This window comes from Toxotes jaculatrix, chromosome 12, assembly GCF_017976425.1.
Source record: "Toxotes jaculatrix isolate fToxJac2 chromosome 12, fToxJac2.pri, whole genome shotgun sequence".
Lineage (NCBI taxonomy): Eukaryota > Metazoa > Chordata > Actinopteri > Toxotidae > Toxotes > Toxotes jaculatrix.
Window position 1 is genome coordinate 6,346,300 of NC_054405.1, and position 21,121 is coordinate 6,367,420.

The 21,121-nt window shown below is 43.4% G+C and overlaps 1 protein-coding gene across 5 annotated transcripts in view; it reads right to left on the reverse strand.

Annotated features, from left to right (window-relative positions):
- Positions 1-21,121, reverse strand: part of auts2a (activator of transcription and developmental regulator AUTS2 a) — a 291,081-nt gene that overhangs the window by 159,737 nt on the left and 110,223 nt on the right. For all 5 annotated transcript variants that reach the window (XM_041052062.1, XM_041052063.1, XM_041052060.1 and 2 more), the window contains exon 3: positions 4,897-4,998. In XM_041052062.1, the coding sequence (XP_040907996.1) occupies positions 4,897-4,998 (102 nt within the window). The remainder of the gene's footprint in view (positions 1-4,896; positions 4,999-21,121) is intronic.

Here is a 21,121-nt window from a genome sequence, read left to right on the forward strand (position 1 = left end):
TTACAAGTTCTGTGTCGGAGCAAATTGGCCAGCATATCTGGACATGAAGGGGGACTGCGACCTCATTTACATCAGAGTGTAAGGAAATAATTGGAGAATGTACTGAGGAGGTGGGATGGGCATAGTGTAATGCAGACCAGCTCTGGTCACATTACATAAGACGTTCATTTGGACACTGTGATTCAGTTCAGACAAGAAGCTCATGGAACAGACTGGAGTCCAAGGTCAAGGACAAAACATTATGTGCAGTCCTGGTATGCTCCAGCAAATGTAATCATAATAAAGACCTTTACCACAACAAATATACTTTATGACACTAATCAGTTTCCAAAAGCTGTAATTTGAGCATTTGAAATGGTTTCACCACATGCACACAGGATTCTGAACAGGCTGTCATGTTTTCATCGGAAAGCCAGTAATAACTGAGTTCAGTCTTACTAGCCATTAGAGAGACTTTAGCTGTGTTTGGGCTGAAACCGCTTCAAAAGCACGGGTAGACGATGTGCTTGACTTTTAACAGTATCACTTCCAGATGTTTCATTACAAAACAACTTTCAAAGACTTCACCGCAAGAAAATCTTCTCGTGTGAGGAGCCAGGACACACGAGTATGGATTTCAGGAACCCACAATTTTCACATTTTCATTTCAGTCAGAAAAAAAACGGCATTCAAAACTGTCTGGAGTAACACCAATGAAGTGCTAGTATAAATAATAGTGTTACAACCCACCCCTGGCCAATACACAAATGATTACCCCATGTTACAACAGGCATTCCACACCACATACTATATAAAGGTTTTATCCAAAAAAAAAAAAAAAAACCATGAGATAACTTTATATCTGTTTTGATTTGACAGGCAGAATTTAGTCAGTGGAACAGCTAGAAGCAGTACACAACAGGAAGCTTTGGCTGACTATAAAAATGGTCACTGAAATATAGGGGCGCATTCATTATAGTCTGCCTCTTGTGCCTCTCATCAGGCTGGCTAACACTGACTGGCGGGCTCTGACCCACTACTTTGGAGCTTCTCTCTACTGCACCCGCCTCTCATCAAGAGCGTTGGATGGAAAAAAAGAAGTAACATGCTGTTTACTCGCAATCCCAGTCCCGTAATTGCCAATTTATTTGATAGGCAGCCGGGTAATGATGGCATTTCACCCCTTGCCACAGAGACTAAACGGGAGTGAATCATCCCAAGCTCCCTGCCCTCCCCGATCCAGCAGACTCCCTCTGCTCAGGACTGCTGCCTGCCTGAATGCCTGCCACCCAGACTGAAGGGGTGGGGTGTGGTGGGGGATGTGTGAGTGTGTGTGGGGGGGTCGCTGCCATGTCAGCTTCAAACAAACCCAAAAGGGAACCCGGTGCTTCACAGCAAATGCGGCTAAGCCTGCCAATTTAGCTAGGGTTTGGGGTTGAGGCAAACACAGCTGAGCTGATGTGCCATTTGTAGGCCTTAATGAGCTGGCAGCATGGAGTGAGGAGGGAAGGGGAGCAGGAGAAAGGAGGCTGCCAGGGTTGACCTCCTCTGGCCTCTATCTCCCTTCCAGCCAGTGCCAGGTCGGCAAACTCAGTTCATCTGCTTCATCGGACCGTGGTCGCTCCATGAGGGGAAGGGAGTGCTACAGCAAATACCATTAGCGAGCTGTTGGTCTAACGAACAGTTCGGGTCAAAGCTAGCTCCCATCTCACGCTGCTCCCTGGAAGTAACTAGTGACTTAGATGCTTTCTCTTTGTTTCTGCACTGTGAGGGAGTATCTCTGTGCAGCTGCACCACATTAGCAGTCTAGTTGCATTGCACAGTGTTGCAACCAAAATATGTTTAACATTTCAGTAGACCAAGCACATGGATTGCCATAGCAAAGAAAAAACACCACACGCACCTGGACATACATCTGCCTTCAACTGGACAAATACTATCGTGCACTTAGTTGTTTTTTATAATCATAAAAATAAACAAAACTCAAAGAATGCCAGTACCAAACCAAACCACTTTTTTAAAAAAATAATATTTCCATTTTCTTCTTCCTCCTTCTTTCAGTCTGGGGAGCTGAGCTCTGCTACAAAAGCTTCGACTTGCACCTCTTGCAACTTGTGAAGTGGGTTTTTATAGCGTGGCTGGAGGGGACTTGTTCAGAAACCTGTGGGGACTAGAGATGAAGCTTCACAAAGTGTGACCATCTAAAGTGACATGGGGGTCTAAAAGTCTGTCTTCATGCTGCCCAGCTTTCAGCAGCTCTTCTGAAGACATGCTCAGTCTCCTGTGGGGTGTCTTGACCAGACAAAGCAGGGGGAACCAGGGCTGCTGTTCCCTCCTTCCTCCAGAGTGTGCTGAGTGGCTGAAATGCCAGCTCAGGTGGAAGTGATTATAGAGCAGGCAATAGATGTTTCCTGAGAACAAGTAAGGAGTTGGGAAAGTTTTCTCTCCATTCTGACTTTCTGAAAATAAATTATGGATTTAATTTTGAATTTAGGATAATGTTCCAATAAAATGACTCAAAGCAAACACAAAGGTCGGTGCTGTAAATTACACTCATTTCAGAGGATGATTTCATGCACCATGTTCAAACCGAACAAACTGAATGAGAAGCAGCAGTGATAGTGTAGGAGCATGGATGTGACTCACTAATAGGGGCAGACTACAAGATGATGTCACCGTCGAAACATGTTTCATTAGTGTGCAATGAGTCAAAGTACACAACATCACAGCAATGTGGTCTAAATGGGGGTAAGCGGTTGGCCCATGAGGCCAAGTCAGATTATACTGTTGCCGACAAAATTTCAGTGATTAAAGAAATGATAGAGCGCAGGGGCTTGTCCAGTATGTTAGAATAGTTACATGCAGTATTTGTAATGGAGTCTTGGTTGTCCGTTTAAAGGGCAATATGTAAATTTAAAACATCCAAAAATGAATTAAGATTATCAAGAGAATGTGAAGAAATGAGTGTAAATGACCGGTCAAAAGGCTTGATATTGTGCCAAGGATGTCTATATATTATGTTAGCATGCTAACCAGATAGCCCGGGCTAACCCTGTCTTGTAATACCACTTTGTACCTCAAGAGGCGATAGTGAGTCACCATAGTGTCCGGTCTGCCTTCATAAGAGGATGAAAAGCAGTAACTGCAAGTAGGTAACCTGTGTTTCAGTCGTCCTCTCTCAGTGACATTCCTCCTCTCTTTCCTCAAGCACATCTGTTGATGCGGCTGCTCCAGCTGCTCTCCCTCACCTTCCTCCACCTCTCATGGCTCGTCCTCTACTCCTGCCACCACATCTTCCCTGACTGGACAGACTGGGAGTCAAATCATTGTAACCAGTCTTTCCCATTTCAGATAACTGTGACTAATATCATGTTCAATGTAGCAACCAGATGCAATTTTTTATTCAAAATCTAGTCAGAGCAATCAGAGATGGCTGCGTCTCCTCATGGTAAGCAATGCAATTATTATTAATAATAAACAATTCTGATATAAAGTTTTGTAAAAACCAAATAGACTAACAGGGAAATGTGCAAATTAAATTGAGATAACACCAAACCTGGCTATCATTAAACATGAATCCTTATATAATCCTACTAAGTTGTTGTTTCATACTTATTTTGTGGTAGTATTTGTAAAATATTCCGTTTTTGAAGATCATGACAAATTGCATGCTTTTATCGTTCTCTGTGACAGTCACAGTTAAGCATGTTAGTCATCCATAGGTTAAGTGTTTCCAAACCTCCACTGTTAAAACAAAATTTGTCTTGGTATACTGCTGCACAGTAACCACAGTGCAGTCTGACAGAAATCAGCAAGTATCATTTCAATTTCTGTTGTCAACATCAAATTACTTATTTCATTTCATGCCCGGTCAAGCATTGTAAAGCTACATGCAGAATCAGTTTTGCTTCAGTTGTTCGGCCATGTCTTTCTCAAAGACTAGCTCGCCTCCCAGCTGACAGCTTTAATTACGGCCAGATATCTGATTGCTTCGCTGTAGATTCTCCACACAAATCAAAGAGCAGGGGTGGGTGTCTGGCAGCAAGCTCCCTTGAGCCTGCTCGCTTTTACATTTGGAATATTGTCACAGGGCGCAGGGACACATAGACGCTCTTTCTTCTGTCAGTTAATGCTTGCCTTGAGCTCCCCCACAAGGAACGACGACTGGGGTAAGTATTGTCTTTTTTTTTTCTTCGTAAAGTCATTAAAGAAAAACAAACAAAAAACTGAAGGGAGAGAGTGTGTGTGCCCGTGTGTGTCTGTGCAGGATGCAAATAGTGTTCTTCACCTGAAGAACTCCAAGAGTGCACTTAGGATGTTTAAGATTCACCATTAAGGGCTCTGCTGAAGATGAATCCAATAGGCTCGAGACCAAAGGAAGCTTGACTGTATTGATTTGATGACATTAATAACTTACCTTTTTTCTGTGACGCATTTTAGGTGCAAAAAATTATGAAGAAAAACATGGTGATCCTTCTCAAAGCAATACAGACTGTGACCAAATGTAGAACTTACTAACACTACTGTGAGTACTTCCTCTCTGACCATTACATAACACAAATGCCCGTAAGTTATTTGGTTGTGAATTCAACACGGTTTAGAAGCCACCACAGCTCTGGCTTCCTGATATCTTCTTTTAATACTGCTTATTAAATACTGCTGATTTAAAATATTTTGTTTTTCCAACTGAAACAGGCAAATAAGCAGAAAATCTTCAGGGTTTTTAAAACATTGAATCCATGTGCTAACTACACAAAATACAAAGATATGAATCTGTGACTTATAATCTTATGACCTCAAGCTTTTGATCATTAGAATTCATCTTTTAGTAGATGTCAGACAATGAACAGATGCTGCAATAACTGCCACTGAAGCAGTGAGTTGTTTAGCGGTGAGTTTGTTTGTTCATGTACTCACATCTGTCAGTCTGTCTCTGGAGCTGCTCCTGAAGGAAGGCTTGGACTCTCCACTTACACTCTCGCTGTCACTGTCCTTACAGTTGTTCTGCCCTGGCTTCAGCTGCAAAACACAACACAGAGGGAGACCAGGGGTTAACAATGTGAGGCAAAACTGTTAACACAGCAGTTCAGAGCTCTGCATGCATAACGCTGGCTAAGAAAGGAAATCGGTTCATGAATATGTGAGAACTGGCAGGAGCTACCGCGCTGTCTCTGTAAATCTGTCATGTTTCTGAGCCTATTCAGCGCCCATCACTCTGCTTGCCAATGATAGACGCCATCTGATCTCGCAGTATGAAACTCCTCTCAGCCCACGAAATAGAGAACAGGGACAAAGACCCATCCAGAACCTTCAAATGGAGCCACTCTCCTCTCCAAGCAGACACCACATGCTGAGGCAGCAGGAGCTCAGCAAGTGTCATCCTCTAGACACTCTGTTCGAGATGCAGCAAAATGACATGAATAAAGAGTGGGACGTGCCAATCCGTCAGCATCTGAGGCCCTTCAAAATCTGGAGAACAATAAAAGGTTCTTGGGAGTGTGGAGCTGAGTGGAAGGAGGTGGGGTCTGTACTCCCTGTCCAAGTCTGCTATTGATGTCCTCTGAAGAGCCCATGCTGCTCCTTCCAGACCAGACAAACGCTGCAGGTTTCATTTCAAAGCACATAAAAAGCTGGCGTTATGGGACAGTGCAGTAAACGGCTGCTCTGCCGCCTAATAGGAAAAGCAGAGCGTGGCACTGCACGTACAAAGAACTCCGGCTAGAAGGTGATGGCACTCTCCTTTTCCCTGTCTACCCTGCTCTGGAGGGAGGGGAAAGACCTACAGTGTGTGTGTGTGTGTGTGTACATATATATATATATATATATATTTTTTTTTTTACAGCTTCACTACCTTCACTATTCTCCTTTTAGGTATCGGCCATCATTTAGTGCGATGAAAGGGCACAAGGTGGGGGAATACCAAAAGAACCCTTGAGTTGAGCAGATAATTAAAATGAAAATGTTCCCTTTTCTGTAGCCATTAGCGGTGTGAAAAGAATCCTATTCCTTGGGAGAATTGCATGATGGGTGGAAGGCGGGTGGACTCGCCAGAGTGCTGAACGTGATAAGAGAGTCTGAGCACTGGGAATGCCTGATGGGCCCTTTTGACTGTGTGTGTGTGCACGTGTCTGAATGTGTGTATACATGTGTGTATGACTGTATGTCTATGTAGTCAGACTGTGCTGAGACAAGGTAGGGGAGAACACACAAGAACCAAATGTGGCACGTGCACAGACGCATGCACACCAATGCCCTGTGCTGTGATAGCACTAATTACCTCCAACACAATTTATTCCCACAAAAATCAGGACATATTTTCTCTCTTCTTCTTCTAAATGCCAGTTTGTCTGAGGGGAGTTTACATATTTTGATGTTTTTTTTTTTTTTTAGAGAGAAAAGGGGAATAATATCTCATCCACAATGGCCTGTGAACTGATCCTTGAAGAAAAGGCGAGGGATGCTGTTTACGCTCTGGTCTGTGGCTCCTTCATCAAAACATGTTGACCTATAATATTTATTAACCAGCCAGTGTCCCTGTTGACAACACCGGGCACTGCACGCCAGCCTCCTCATGCATTTATGAATGTGTGCACACAAAAATACACTGACCTTAAAGAAAGCTGCTGCTGACTCTCGCATCAAATATTCGCAGCCCAGAACCAAACCGATATATGGTGAGCTAACACAGAATATCATCATGCAAGGGTAGGAGAGATATGGAGATTTGTCTGTTATTAATCAATGTGGTATCAAACTGACTCTGCCGTCGTGAAACCACATAATCACAGCGTCCGTATCCCGGCTTATCAGTGGGAAAGTACTCCATGAAATCAGAAATCTTGCACGAATTTAACTGTGTGTAATGTCTGAAGAACATGTCTAATAAAGACATTCCAATAAAGAACGGCTCATCTTTCGGGGCTATTACATAGCTTGGGACCTGATTACACAGCTATTTGAAAATGTATTCCTCAGCTTGTTCCCTTTAATTTCCCCCTGAGCTCTCTTAAATTACTTCAGAGAATTGTGTTTTTTTTCCATCTGCTCTCTCCTTTCTGAGGTTCAGATGATGGATTCATTTCTTTTTATGATGTGATTAATGGATTTCTTAAGCAAATGGAGGGAATAGTGGTGGTCAGAGCCATCAAAACGTGAAGCTGAAATTTAATGACCTGCTGTCTGATGATAAATCTAAATGAGAAGCCCATGTGTGTGGGTGCAGGGGCCGTCTCTGTGACCTCTTCTATAATGGCACTGATCTGATCACTCCCACTTGTTACAGCTAGCCAGTCCGTGCTTCTCTATGTTTTTACAGCCTCTTAAACTTAGTTTGAGTTGTACCTCCTGTGAGGAACACCAGTGCCCTTCACTGCATTCAACAGGAATCTACGATGGAGGAATGAGACGTGTGCACAGATGCTGCACACTGGTGTGTTGTACTGATGCAATAACATAAAGACATTAATTAAGATGCAGGTTGAGGCATACGGACGCGTTTGTTTAATGACCTCACTGTATCTGTGCAGCCTGGGTAAGAACTGGCCCTGCAGGAAGATAACAAACAGATGGTTTTAATATTCCAGAGGCTAATTTCACAACAATTAAAGACACAGCGAGACATTAGCATTTAATGAAACATTTAAACTACTAGTAAGTGCATCTGCCATTAATTTCCACGCAGTGAGGTCTTGTTTTCCTGTAATCTGTTCTGTGTTAGGGATTTTTTTTTTCTTCCTTGTCTGTCTTACCAGTCTGAATTTACTGAAGTAGAGAATCAACAACTGTTTTCAATCAGCAGTCAGCGTGATGCTTTGGAAGAGCGCAGCTGAAACCTCAGTATGAAACGGTTCAGCCTGCAAGTATGAGAAATCATTTAACATTTGTTATAAATCACTCTTTCAAAAAACACAAAAAGACGCTTCTACTTAAACTACTCAAACTGTTACCGCCACACTTTATTTGGACAGTCCACTGGTGACAGCTGATCATCCCCTCAAACGATTATAATGTGTCAGTAATGTCTGAGTACTTAGATTCATATGATACCAGAATGAAAACAGTTCAATACAGGGCTGTACTGCACACACTTTGTTGACCATCTGTTTTCACTTGATAGCTATGTTACCACTGTAACTAGTCAGTATTGAAATTTTAACAGCAGTAGTGCAGTCACTAAACACTTGAACTTGTCCTTGGTGCATTTTTGTAGGAACACGTGGGGAGATCTTAAAGAGAAGCCTCTTTGTGTTTTTTTTTTTTTTTCAGAATTCAGAAAGCGGGGGGAGGGCACAGTTGCCCTATTTATCTTCCCTATTTACAACTCCCCACCCTTGCTCGAATCACACCCACATCTTCCAACTCGGGCTTAATTCTGATCTCAACTACTGAAGTTTTATAACTATATCTTGCACAGTTGTGGCAATACTGCTATGACAAATTCTGTCCACAGACAGAAAAAGTACTCAAAACCACATCTGTGGTAGGTGTCTCTATAGTAGGTATCTCCTCACAAGGTGACAATACAATACTAGTAAAGTACAATACTAGTTTTAGAATTTTATATATATATATGCCACTAGACAGAAAATATAGCTAACCCTATCTAAATAGATAATATAGAAGCACATGAGCTGTCAGTGACTTCCTCTTCAAAGCTCTGCCATAGTATGGATTTCCAATAATGTGTCAGAAGATTGCCATTTCTTGACCGGCCTTGACCAAGGCTAGGTTCTTTTCATACAACCCACTGTATATTCATTCACACCTCATACGCGCTCCACACTCTTGAGTATCAGTTAGTCCTAACATCCTGCATATAAGGAGTAACTATAGATACTTGCTTTTCAACATCTCTGTTCAAGGTCAGGTTGAGATAAAAAAGTGTCTTTACAGAGCAGCCTCAGAGCAGCTTTATAGGAGCTGCCACATGGAATAGAAAGGGTGCTGCTGAATGTCTTGTATGCTTCACAAACACTTCTCATGAGATGTCTACTGAAGCACAAGATGCCTGTTTTTACAACACAAAAGATTTCATTAAAGAAGACAAAATCAATATGGAATGTTATCACTTTGTTGTTAGTGGCAGTAGAGGAGTAATAGTGTTGGGGAAAAATGATTCAGAGCATTCGCAATACAGTACATTCCCCGATCACAGTTAAAATGATAATGCATCTAATCTAACACTGTTCCCTTTAAAAGTACACTAAAACAGCTATTACAACATTGTCTTGAACATGTGGAGTCAATTATTTTCTCACTTACTGAAAAGTGCTCACCATTGCCATAGTGGAATTTTACAAGTGTATTGACCTATTCTCAAGGGCTGCTCTACAGACTCAATGCAATCAAGCACAAAAGTAGGCCTGCTAACATTTCTAACCACAAAGGCCTTTTTAAACAGAGCCATACACCACCAGTCTGCCCCAGCAACTCCACCCCCAGCCCCCTTCCCTCATCCCTCATCTCACAAAAAAAAAAAAAAGACAGAGAGAAAACTGGGCTCAGTTTTCTGTACTACCCTCAGTGGGATTCTGTAGCCATCAGCTCCTGGTTTCCCTTAGTTACGCACAACAGCAGCTGCGGAGCTCGGCGGTAATAAAACCTGGAACAATTTAACAGCTTTTATTGTTCTTCTGTGGCTTTCAGAACAGCTAACCTGTCCTCTCAGGATCTGGCAGAGAGAATCCCACTACGGCAGCAATGAAAGAGGATCTCATTTACCTAAAAGCGCTTATAAATTTTTAATTTGCTTTAACAAGTAAATTAACAAGTCCCTCATTTGGGAAGTTTTATGGCTGCTTGCCACTAAGGGAGATCCATGAAAATTTTATAGATAATCCACTACCTAGGCTGTGTTGCTGATAATAAATTGTCTATTTCCTGCGGCACTGTCAAATCCCCTCGGTTTCCACTCACTACACTTTGAATATCTCCTTTATGCTACCTGCAGAGGTCTATATACCAGGGCTATTAAAGTGCTGGGGAGCTTCATGACTCAGCAGTTAAAATGAACAACTTGAAGAATTTCTGTCGACTTTATACAGGCGCTCTCATATATGCCTTAGGGGATGCCATTGCCAAACATTAGACCACATTAAGCATCACTAATTATGTCCCTACCAACCTCTACATCACATCAGCCTCACAGTGAGCCCATCTAGTAAAACCCCCTTGGGCTGGTCGACAACAGCAGTTGGAAACTGCTAAGCCTGTTTAACTTGCAGCCGGCTTTATCTGAAGAGACTGTTCCGTGAAAAGAGGGGCCGAGGGTTCCTCAGGGCCCGTGAGAGGGGGCTGACAACGGGCCCTACGTCATTTTTCTGACAGTGGCTATGTGGGTGAGCCCACCAGTGTGGCCTGGCTCTGACCCTGTGCTTGGCTCTGAGGCCCAGCTGCTTTAACTGCCACAGACAGGAGCCCCTCCTCACCCTCTCGTCGCCCATAACCCCCTCTGCCGCCCTCGCTCACAGCCTGTCACTGAGCATCAGCCCTTGGCTTCCACTGCCCCACATTTGTTTACTGTTAGCTCTGTGTGTGGCAAAGAGGTCACAGGCACACAGTGTGAAAATAACCCTTAATACCTCTTTTTATCTCTGCAGTTGAAGCACGGATGTCGTGTGTTCTTTCATCACTGTGACTAAATGACATATTGAAAATTCTTGGCATGTTTATCCTGAAGCCTACTGTTTGCCTGTGGTTAGGATGTCACTGTCAGGCAGCGCAGTACTTTTTATTAGTACCTAGGTATGTAACCATGGAGAAGCTCCATTTCCTTTCAATCCACTAGCATCATTGTGTGGCAGTGATCTTGTCAGACATCATTTTTCTTGCAGGGAAGAGATCATGGAGGCCAAATGCACCCACTCCGACCAATCTCAAGCCACAGAGGAGGGCTTTTCTAGCCTCTGTGCTGGAATGTGCAGCCAAAGCAAAGATATGGAGCCACTGAGGACTAGTCATAGCAGCCGCAGGGTGAGAGCATCCTGAGAGGAGGAGGAGTGGGAAATGGAGGCTTGGGGGGCCGGGGAGGCGGCGGGTGAGAGGAGGTGGGTAAACGTGGTTGAGAGCACTGTCTTGATCTCATCAGTCATACTAAGGACTCCATTTCCTCCACCGCAGGCTGGAGGCTACTAGGGCTTGTGGCTGCATTTATATATTGCCATAAATCTCTGATCTATGACGACATTACAGACAAATCAATATGCTTTTAACATCCATCCACTGCCCTGCACCGCAATCACCCTTCCCCCCCTCTCACAAATGGTCATATAATGCTGTAGTCTGGAGGATTGAGTTATGGGGACAATTCCCAGATTTAATAATGAACTGAGCAGGTGGAGAAAAAGAGAGTGTGTGTGTGTATGGGGGGGGTATAAGAGCAGTGGGAGACCTCTACTCTCTCAGATCATATCTGAACATCTTGTTGTAGTAGCCCTGTGTGGCAGTAAAATAACCTTCCTGCCCACTTTACACACCTCCAACTCCCTGAGCTCTAAGATGTGTACAGTGGACAGAGAACAGACCAAGAAAAAATTGTGGGGGGGGCAAAAAAGCAATATGATTTCTAACTTCCCAGTTGAACATTCATCACCATATACCTACTCAAAGACATTTGCTTGCAATTAATTACACGACTCCCCAACTCTTCAATCTGTGCTACTGAGTCGTTACTTCAGTATTGGTTTTCAGAGACCCATCCAACTAAAGCCACCGCCAGTGTGCCAAATCACAGCTCCCCGGGCTGGGCAGCCCTCAATAAAGAGCGGTATGGAAAAAAGACAGCAGAGAAAAAGTCTTCTCCTATTGGCTTGCAGAGGCTATCATTTCTCTTTTTTATTGCCATTTATTTTCCTCCAGGAATTCGCTGCCAGTATATTGGCAGGCCTTCCAGTAGATGGAGGCAATGAAATTTAGCGCAGACACTTAACACTGGGTCAAGCCTTGTGTGCAGCTCATGTGTGGTGGTAATATGATAGACAAACGCTTCTAGTTTAGGGAAAGAGGGCTTTTTTTTGCGTTACAGGAATAGCAGCGGAGTGCTTGCTATGACAAACGTTTCTGCTGCTGCAAGAAAAAAAAGGAAAATATACAACCAGAGCCTTTTAGAAGGATGGAGAAGATACAAACACTTAAATGGCAGAGGACTGAATCCTGGCTGTGGCTATTTAAGAGAGACAACCTAAACAGGTCACACCTGTGTCATTACGCTAAACCTTGAAGCGTAGAAGGACTCCAGGCTGGAATGTAAAGAGGAAAATAAAGCCAGAAAATATGCAATGTAATTGACATTAATTAAAAGGTATTCCATTCAAACCCTAAAGAGAAAAGGCCGCTCAGTAAACAAGTCATTTAAATTAATTCACATCCACAGTGGAACAACACTCAAGCATGACTGTGATTTTTACATGCATTAGTGTCAATTGTGGCAAATAAGACACAGGCTGCACTAAGTGAATAATGCACGCATTAACATTTAAAGGTTACATGAGATAAAAATCCTTTCAATTTATTTTGGAAAACATTACATCATTCACTCCTATTAATTACCTCACCGGTGAACAGCAACGCTCGTAACTGCAAGGCCTCTGTGAGGAACTGTTCGGATATCTGCAGTGAGTTCTCATCCAGTTCAAGTATCTAATAACTCAGTGGATTTTAAAGTGAAGGTCATGGGGTCATAAGCTGATCTCTGGTCAGCAGGTGGATACCCTTCTATAGCCCTGCCTATCAAGCCCCATGCTGTGGCTTGCATGCTCGTGTAAACCAACAGGAATGATAGCGTCTCACCTTACCCGCGTTTGGCTCCATCTGCCCTGCTATCCAGGGGATTAGAGAGGGCTGTAAAATCTGATGGCAGGATATACATTTTGGGTGAGCACTGTTATCACTAATGCCTGCTGTAAACGTCCTCATTTAGCCACCCTTCTGAAATTCATATCTGTGGTTATCAAGTCATAAAACAAGACAGTGATACGGCCCCACTGTGTTAACAGCAGCCTGATTTTGCCTGCTTCATGAGGAGCATGTCAGCAAACATCTGCTCCGGCTGCTTTAGCAGACTGGTAATGGGAGACAGCAAAAAGCCAAGGGCAACAAAAACACAGCTAAACAACAGGATTGTAATTGAAATAATCAGGACTTCAGAGACAGAAAATAACTCAAGTGTAATGCACAACATACTGTACTTTTCTGATGCAAGATGGTGCATAAAGCCATGATGATGACAGAACATTGTCCATTAACATTATAGTGGAACCACACTGACAGTGTACCTGATTCCCTTTCATCTGACTGGTCATAAAAATGCAGCTGGAATGTGCCCATAATGGGCTGGTAGGCAGTAGACAGGCTGGGGATCTCATAGAAAACAGCCTCTGCATTGTTTCAGTGCTGCCTTCATGTGCTGTTGGAAATGTCATTATGAGTCAAGCACATGTGAAAAATCCAAACAGAACTGGGACAGAGGGAATGTTCTACAATGCCAAAGCTGCAGAGATGAGACATGTGACAACGACTTATTGCAAAAGTGACTCCATTACACTACGCCATTCATAATAACTCCGATTTCTGTTTCTGTAGTCTGTGATGCACAATATTGTCTTTTTCCAGGCAGTACACATCCCATGCCCACTGACTGAGACCTCTGATTCATACTGTAGATATTACTGACCTTGAAAAGTAGAACACAAAATTGTGTGTTCTATGGAAAATAACAAAAAAAGCTTCTATCATATGGAAAGGCAAGTTTATACGGCACCATTCAGACACAAGTCAGTTCAAAGTGCTTTACAGAGGCATGGAAATACAATAAATATAAGATGACTATGAAATTACAAATGAATTATTATTATTATGATGTTACCACTGATAATGTTTATGCGTCACAGACTTTCCCATTTACATTTACTAATCCAGCTTTGCAGACCACTGCCCTGTTAAAAGCATGTTGTTTGTTCTTCCTTTGTGCTTTCCCACACAGTCATTATGGTACAGCGCTGGGGTGAACATTAAGTTTACTACCACTGGTGGTAATGGTTGTGGTGGAGGATTTCCTCCCCATCAAAACAACCAGGCTGGCTAGAGGTCACATCTGTAATGGCAGCACGGGCACTTAGATGGCACAGTCAGTGCTGGCAAACGAAAAACAATGTAAATGTCTGTCATCATCCATTACAACTTTTCTACAGAGCAAATCAACTTTGATTGATCAGTGTCAGTACTTAGGCAAGAGGAAGGAGAAAATTCAGTCATTTTGAATTTGCAGAGAAATGGGTCTTAACTAAACACTACCTTTACTAAACTAAGGGGACAAATCAAAATTTAGATGATCACAGGAGCAAGTGTGTCACAAAATACATACATACGCCAGTTTTCCACTATAAGACTATATACTATGAGTTTTCAGCTAAAAAACCACTTCAGCAATGCCAATTAAAAAGTTGGAACAACTTTGGAAACTCAAGCTGTTCCTTGAAAATGTCAGTACAGAAGCAGTAACTAGGGCATGTTCTGGTAGCCTAGCAGTTCAATTAATGAAGGCTTTACAGAAGACTGAACACTGTCGTAAACTTGTCATAACTTCAGCTATGGAAAATAAACACTGATTTTCTTCATCGGCTTCACTGTGGAAATAAAAGGAGCCAAATCTGTCCCAGCGTTATGATTTAGGCCTACACAGCACTGAGAACAGCTATCTGCCACGCAAGACCTGACAGCACACAGCTACAACTGCACTGCTTGTAGAAACAGCTTCCCCACGTGTGTAAGGCAAATTACAACACACAGGGGACCTGTTACATTTCAGCCTAGTTCCACATCACTTGGCTTAAAGAGAGACTATTTAGGTAGTTTAGAGCTCTTATTTATGTTGAGAATTACAGTGAGATCGAAATCCTGTCAGTTTTTTTTTCCTCCTCTGACAAGTGGAGTTTTCAGCAGCTATCAGCGATCTTGGCAGGGCAAAAGAATTACTCCGTGACCCTCTTTGCAAGCCATGCCCTTACTCTGTTTGTGTTTTGGTCTGGGCTTCCTCTAGCGGGTAATGGACTTCCTTCAACTCATAAATCACACTTGCACACTCCTTTTGATTTTTTTTCTCCTTTTTTTTCCTCCACCGTGTTTTGTTTAGTTTACCTCATCTTTGTTCAAATGAAGCTATTTTCTGTCACAAAAAGCATCCAGACAATACCGGCCCTCTTTCTCCAGTTCTTGGAAAGGCACTTTCACAGGCGCTGAGGGCCACAAATGTCAACCACAGGAAGGCAATTATGAGAGTAAAATGACTTCCTTACTGTTATCAATCCACTCTCTGGACCCAGGGAATGGTTAAAAGCCACCATGAAATAGGGCACAGTTAGAGTTTTCTCCTGGGTCCCAGCCAAGGCTGCTAACCTTGCTATTAAAGGCCCCGACAAGCTTTGTCAATGCAATCCGCTGAATGCCTTGAGTGACATGCGATCGATATTCTCCACTCTCCCGGGTCATCACCAGTGACAGAGGCCTAAGTAATAATACAGCTCTAGCTGCCTCTCTAACTGAAATGCTTCCACTGCCACAATATTTCTTTTTTTTTTTTTTTGTCTCGGGGCTTGTGAGCTAAATTTTCTGCGCTGATCGAAAGAGGAAGATATGGAAGGTGGGAGCGAACAGGGGAGGGTGGAGGTGCGTTGGGTGGTGGGGCGATGAAGAATTGCTATGTGTCTGGATTGATGCTGGCGAGGGTAGTGAGTGTGGCAGGCGGGAGAGGGGAGGGGGGGCACAGAGGGAGGGGGGCTCTGATAAATCGAAAATGACTGGCTGCCGAGTTGTAATCTGCCAGCATCGAGCCCCCTGTAGCAACAAGCCAAATGAAAAAGCACGCTGACAGGCCGGAGAGATGGAGGGCCTGCGGTAGATTGTGGGGAGGAGGTGGTGCAAGGGGGAGAGAGTAAGAGAGGGAGGGAGAGCAGGAGGAGGAGGAGGAGAAGGAGGGAAAACAGACAGTGCAGGAAAGAATTGTGGGGGAGACGTTTACGTTTGTTCCAGTGCATGGAGGTGTCAGGGAGCGGAGAGAGAAAGGTAGCGTGCGGCTGCAGGCAGTAAATAACGTGTGTGTATCCTTACATACACAAACTATTACCAGCTGAAAACATAAGTGCCATTACAATTTCTAATAAGATCTAATGTAAACACGAACAGTTGGCAGTGTTGTACCACCCATCAAAAGCTGTCAATTAGCTCTTACAGTGAAAATGTGTTTTATGTGTTTATATGACTGGGAGTGTGTGTGTGTGTGTGTATACAGAGGCTTGTAAATCTCTAGTTATATGCTATCTTTGCATTTTGCATAAATGCCATCTGAAAGGGATGTGTGCACACACACAGTGAGACGCAGAGACACACACACACACACACACACACACACACACACACACACACACACACACACACACACACACACACACACACACACGGAGGCAGCTGTCGTGTCCTTCATGAGCAGGTGAATCAAGCTCCAACATCAAAATCCAACACAAGAGCTCCACCTACTGCAAGTGCCTCCTCTGTGCCCCTTCCTGTGTTGCTCAGAGAGCCAGATGGGAATACAACAGCAGGAGATGACTGTCCACGTACAGTGTGCGGCTAATTTCTATCCATTCCATTAAATTCCAAACTAACCTATCTCACTGAACATTAGTGTCAGACTAAGGGAAGGCCAATCCAGACAGGGCTAATAAGGCTGCAGCAGTCTGGCCTTGTCTGGCTGCCTGATACAATGTCAGCTGCGATGAGAGCTAAGAGCTAAGCCCCCTCTCCCCTCCTAAGTATTAAGTGTGTAAGCCTGATGCCTGTTAAGCAGGGTCTTGCAGGAGCAGGGCCTGAGAGAAGGAGTCAGTCTGCCTCACTGTCTGCCTGCCTAACAGGCCTGCTGGCCTGAATACACAACAGCACTCCCTTGCAAAAATGCAAGGTCAATTCAGAAGCAGCAGTGAGACCAAGAGAGGAGGACCAGCATTGTAATTGGGAACTCAATATAAGAAATGTGGAAAACAATGTAAGACGGTGTTGGCAGATCCCACCCACCAGGACCATAGAGAACCCAGAGCAAACAATCTGTCTGCACAGCCATCTATAACCCTACACAGAGTTTATACATCTACATCAGATCAGCTGCATATATTTAGAAATCACTAGTGGCACAGCGTGAGGCCTGATGAATCCACAAACAGCAGGAAATAGTGGCCCTGTATTTTCAACAGAATTATCTGCAGCTCTTTGTCTGTTTATCCATTGCTGCCTTTTTTCCTCTGCCTCGCCACAGCAGCAGACATGCCCAGTAAGGCAACAGGGGCCCTGAATCTGTAAAGGCTGCACCCCCTCCTCCCCCTGTTTCATTTGCAGACCCGTGGCTTACAGTCGGACTGTTGCAGAGAAAAGCCATCTCCCTCACAGCATGGCTGCTGTTTCAGGGCAATGCCGATCTGCTGCATGCACCCCGACTTCCCGCGCTCCCACTGGGCTATTCAGGAAATCACGGCGGATACTGAGCCGTTTGTCTCCCTTTTGTCCTCACCCCTGGTCACGCCGCGGCAAAAACGAAGGAAAAAAACGAGAGTGCCGCTTTCCCCCCACCCCCTGAGGAAATGCTGAAAATTATTTCTGTAACCCTCAGTGTGGCAATTTTGGTGGAAAGCACACAAAAAAGTGAATAAAACACAATTTAAAAGGCAGGCTCTGCAGGAGTGGGAGTCTGCCTGTGGCTTTCTGAGTTTTCTGGGGAAAATTGGGTTCTCAGCCTGAGGTTTATCACTTGAAACTTCAGGCATTTTCTGGAACAAAACTGGTGTAATAATTTCAAATAGGCCAGTATGAGATGAAGACTTTATATAAGCAGCGCAAGAATCCACTGAGGTCTAATCAAAGAAATACTGAAGGAACTAATGCGGGAGTTAGACTTTGCATTTCTGTGGTTTTCCACTGTGACAGCTTTTGTGTCAAATGGCTTTGAACTACATAAGCTGTCGATGGCATGAGAACGGCATAAACAACTCAGGAACAAGGGATCACAGACTCATCAGTGGAGATTTGCTAGTGCTGGCTGCAGCACACATATTCCTCAGCCACAATCAATTATCCTGCCAAAAAAACAGGCCAAAGAGGCAGCTCTCACATAATTGTGGCTAATGAGCAATAAAAAGGGGAATAACCTGCATCACAAGACCTTGTCCATCATGCAGGCTGATAAGATTAAGTATGACTTCAGAGCAAAGTTACTTGCTGTTTGGAAAGGGCTGTGAGCAGCAGTGTTTCAGTGTGGGATTTAGTTTGGGTCAACTAATATTTTTCAGGGTGACTTATGACCTACTCTGCTTTACTGTCGGCTGACCCGCCTCCGTGACAACGGTGATGGAACCTTGTAAAATAATCCACGTTCTCTCACATAAATGTCTGCCACTATCTGAGAGAGACAAAACAGCGAACCAACCCAAAAAAAAAAACCTTGTGAAATCTGTAAGAGACACCACATCAGTGTGTTTCACAAATAATCACAGCAGTATTTTCTGCTGAGCACATAATAAAACTCGGGCAAGGCTGTGAAGTGTTGTGCCATGATAAATTATTCCAGGTGGCCTTGTGCACCTCCAGACGTCTCATTCCCAAAACAGCTTTTAGTGAGAAAATATAATTTCAACAGAATCAATTAAAGTAACAACATCACCACCTTATTTTTGTGTCTACGAACAACGCTGCACTTTAACAAAGAGAAAACACTCTCAAGACAGCATCACAGTTTCAAACAGTGCAAAGGTACTTGTATTATGAATGATGGAAAAGCTCGGCGAATGCAAATGAGAACCGTACGAGGCTTATTTTCAGTCCAAGAGACAAAGCAGAGAAGCGAAGCAGAGAAAACATGCAAAGCTGGGGTGCAATCTTAAAAGTAACAGGAAGCGTTGGAGGTTTGGGTGAGAAGTGTTTTTACTTCCCTGCGGTCTCACAGGAGAGCACGACGTGAGCCAAAGAACAAGGCTAAAACAAGCATCCCCAGCACTTAAAAGCACAATTTCAACAATACTTTTTATCAAAACTTTTTTTTTTTTGTGTCAGGTTTTACCTGATAACTTTTCATTTACTATTGTCTGTATACTTTACACTACACTTCACGAAAAGACGCCCAGCTTTTGTAGGCCAGAAAGACTTGAGCGCAAGCTCTAAAGAGCTAATGTCGAAATTCCCCCGAGCCGCCTTTTAAACACACGAGTAAATTATTTAGCACAGCCTGAACAAAGACTGAATCTGAGAGAGAGAGCGCTAGGTTCTCTCGTGTACACTGCACTTTCTTTCCCTGTCCCACAAGAAGGAACAATGAGCCGGGCACTTCACTCTCTGTTCGTGACTGAGAATTCCTCTGCTTTATTTTGAGCTTTCAGAGTTGATTTTTAAACCACAACCAGAGCTGCTGCTGCCGCTTCAGTCTTTCTTTCCCTGATGGAGAGCTGCAGCATGTCACCCTCCTGTTGACCTGTGGGTGGTGCTACATGACAACACATTAGACGGAGGAGTGGAGTAAGGGGGACAGCAGAAATGACTGGAAAGTTATGCATACAGTTGGAACGTTATTAGATTATAAGGGTGTATGTAGTCATGTGATGAGAGAGACACACACACACACACACACACAGACACACACACACACACACACACACACAGACACACACACACACACACACACGCACACACACACCGAGCATTCAACATACAATCAAGGGGATGTTAAAGTAAATACAGAACATTTCTCTCCCCTTCACCATCACTTTGATTTTGCTGCTCCATCTCTTCTGGTTTGAACCAGGTCAGATGAAACTTTGCCTTTGGAGGGGGTGTTTGGAAGAGGCCATCTGACTCAATTCACCCACAGTCTGCAGCCTAAGGTTATGCTTGTTTGTCACTGTGTAGGTTTAATAGAGGACATCTTTATAGCAGCAGATTTATAACCTCAAATCTTCCAAAAACAAAGAGATATACACGACGAGGATGTGTTTCTGTTTCTGTAAAGGTCTGATCCAGACTCAGAGAATCAGACCTTCCTTGAGCCAAGGATGCACAACAGTTCCACACTTGTTTTCAACGCTGGACATTTCATGGAAAATCCTTTTTTATCTTGAAAGAAGGCAGAATGTTACAGGAACTGACAAGGAAAGTGTCAAGAAAAATATCTGAAATTTCTCACTCACTGACAGACTTAAGAAAAACCCAAATTCAAAGTAAATACAACATGACTTGTTAAAAGGGCATCTCTACTAATTTTACACATCTAAGTGTGTTTACAGGTCTTTCAGAGCACCACAACATATGTGGAAAAAGCTGCATACGGAGAGAGCGACATAAAGTCTGATGAATTGCCTCAAGTGATGTTTTTTGAATCAGCACTGGTTGTGGCTACAACTTTAAAATATATACATATACTACACACACACACACACACACACACATAAAACACATGGATCTGAATTTGAAAGGAGAGAGTCTTCTCCCCCATAACAGACTTAGGAAAAATCTTCTAAGAAAAAAATTAATTTAAATAAATACCAAATGACACATTTCTGCATTTAATGTAAAATCTGACTTGAGTCGACTTTGGTTGATGCAGTAAATTAACCTCTGCCACATGGTGCATCTAGTTTAGCTGCTGGCAAAGACATATCGCATCAAAGGCATCACTGGGTGTACAAGCTGCAAATTAAATGTTTAATACTCCACATCCTGTTTGAAGACTGGAGTAAAACCTTCAGCTAAGCTCAGTATATCATACCCTGTGACTGCTGAAAACTCTCCTTCCGTGCTCTTCTACCTGTTTCTGTGCTTTCCTAAAAATGATACCTACATCAGTCAGCGCTCGCTCAACCTCTCGTCTTAAAACAGACTTTATAAACCGTACCAGCAGCTCCTCTGGTTAAAAAGGTTTGCCTGGGCTTAGCAGCTACAGTACAGTATTGAGCTGCACTCAGAAAGCCGAGGAGGAGTGGTTGGAGGGGATGTGTGGGGTGGCAGAGACTACCTCTGTTTGTAGCCCCGGGCCAGACTGGGAATCAGTTCAAAGATTCCCCATATAACTCTGATTAAAAATACACAATGGATCTTTTTAACTTTCATGGCTAATAAT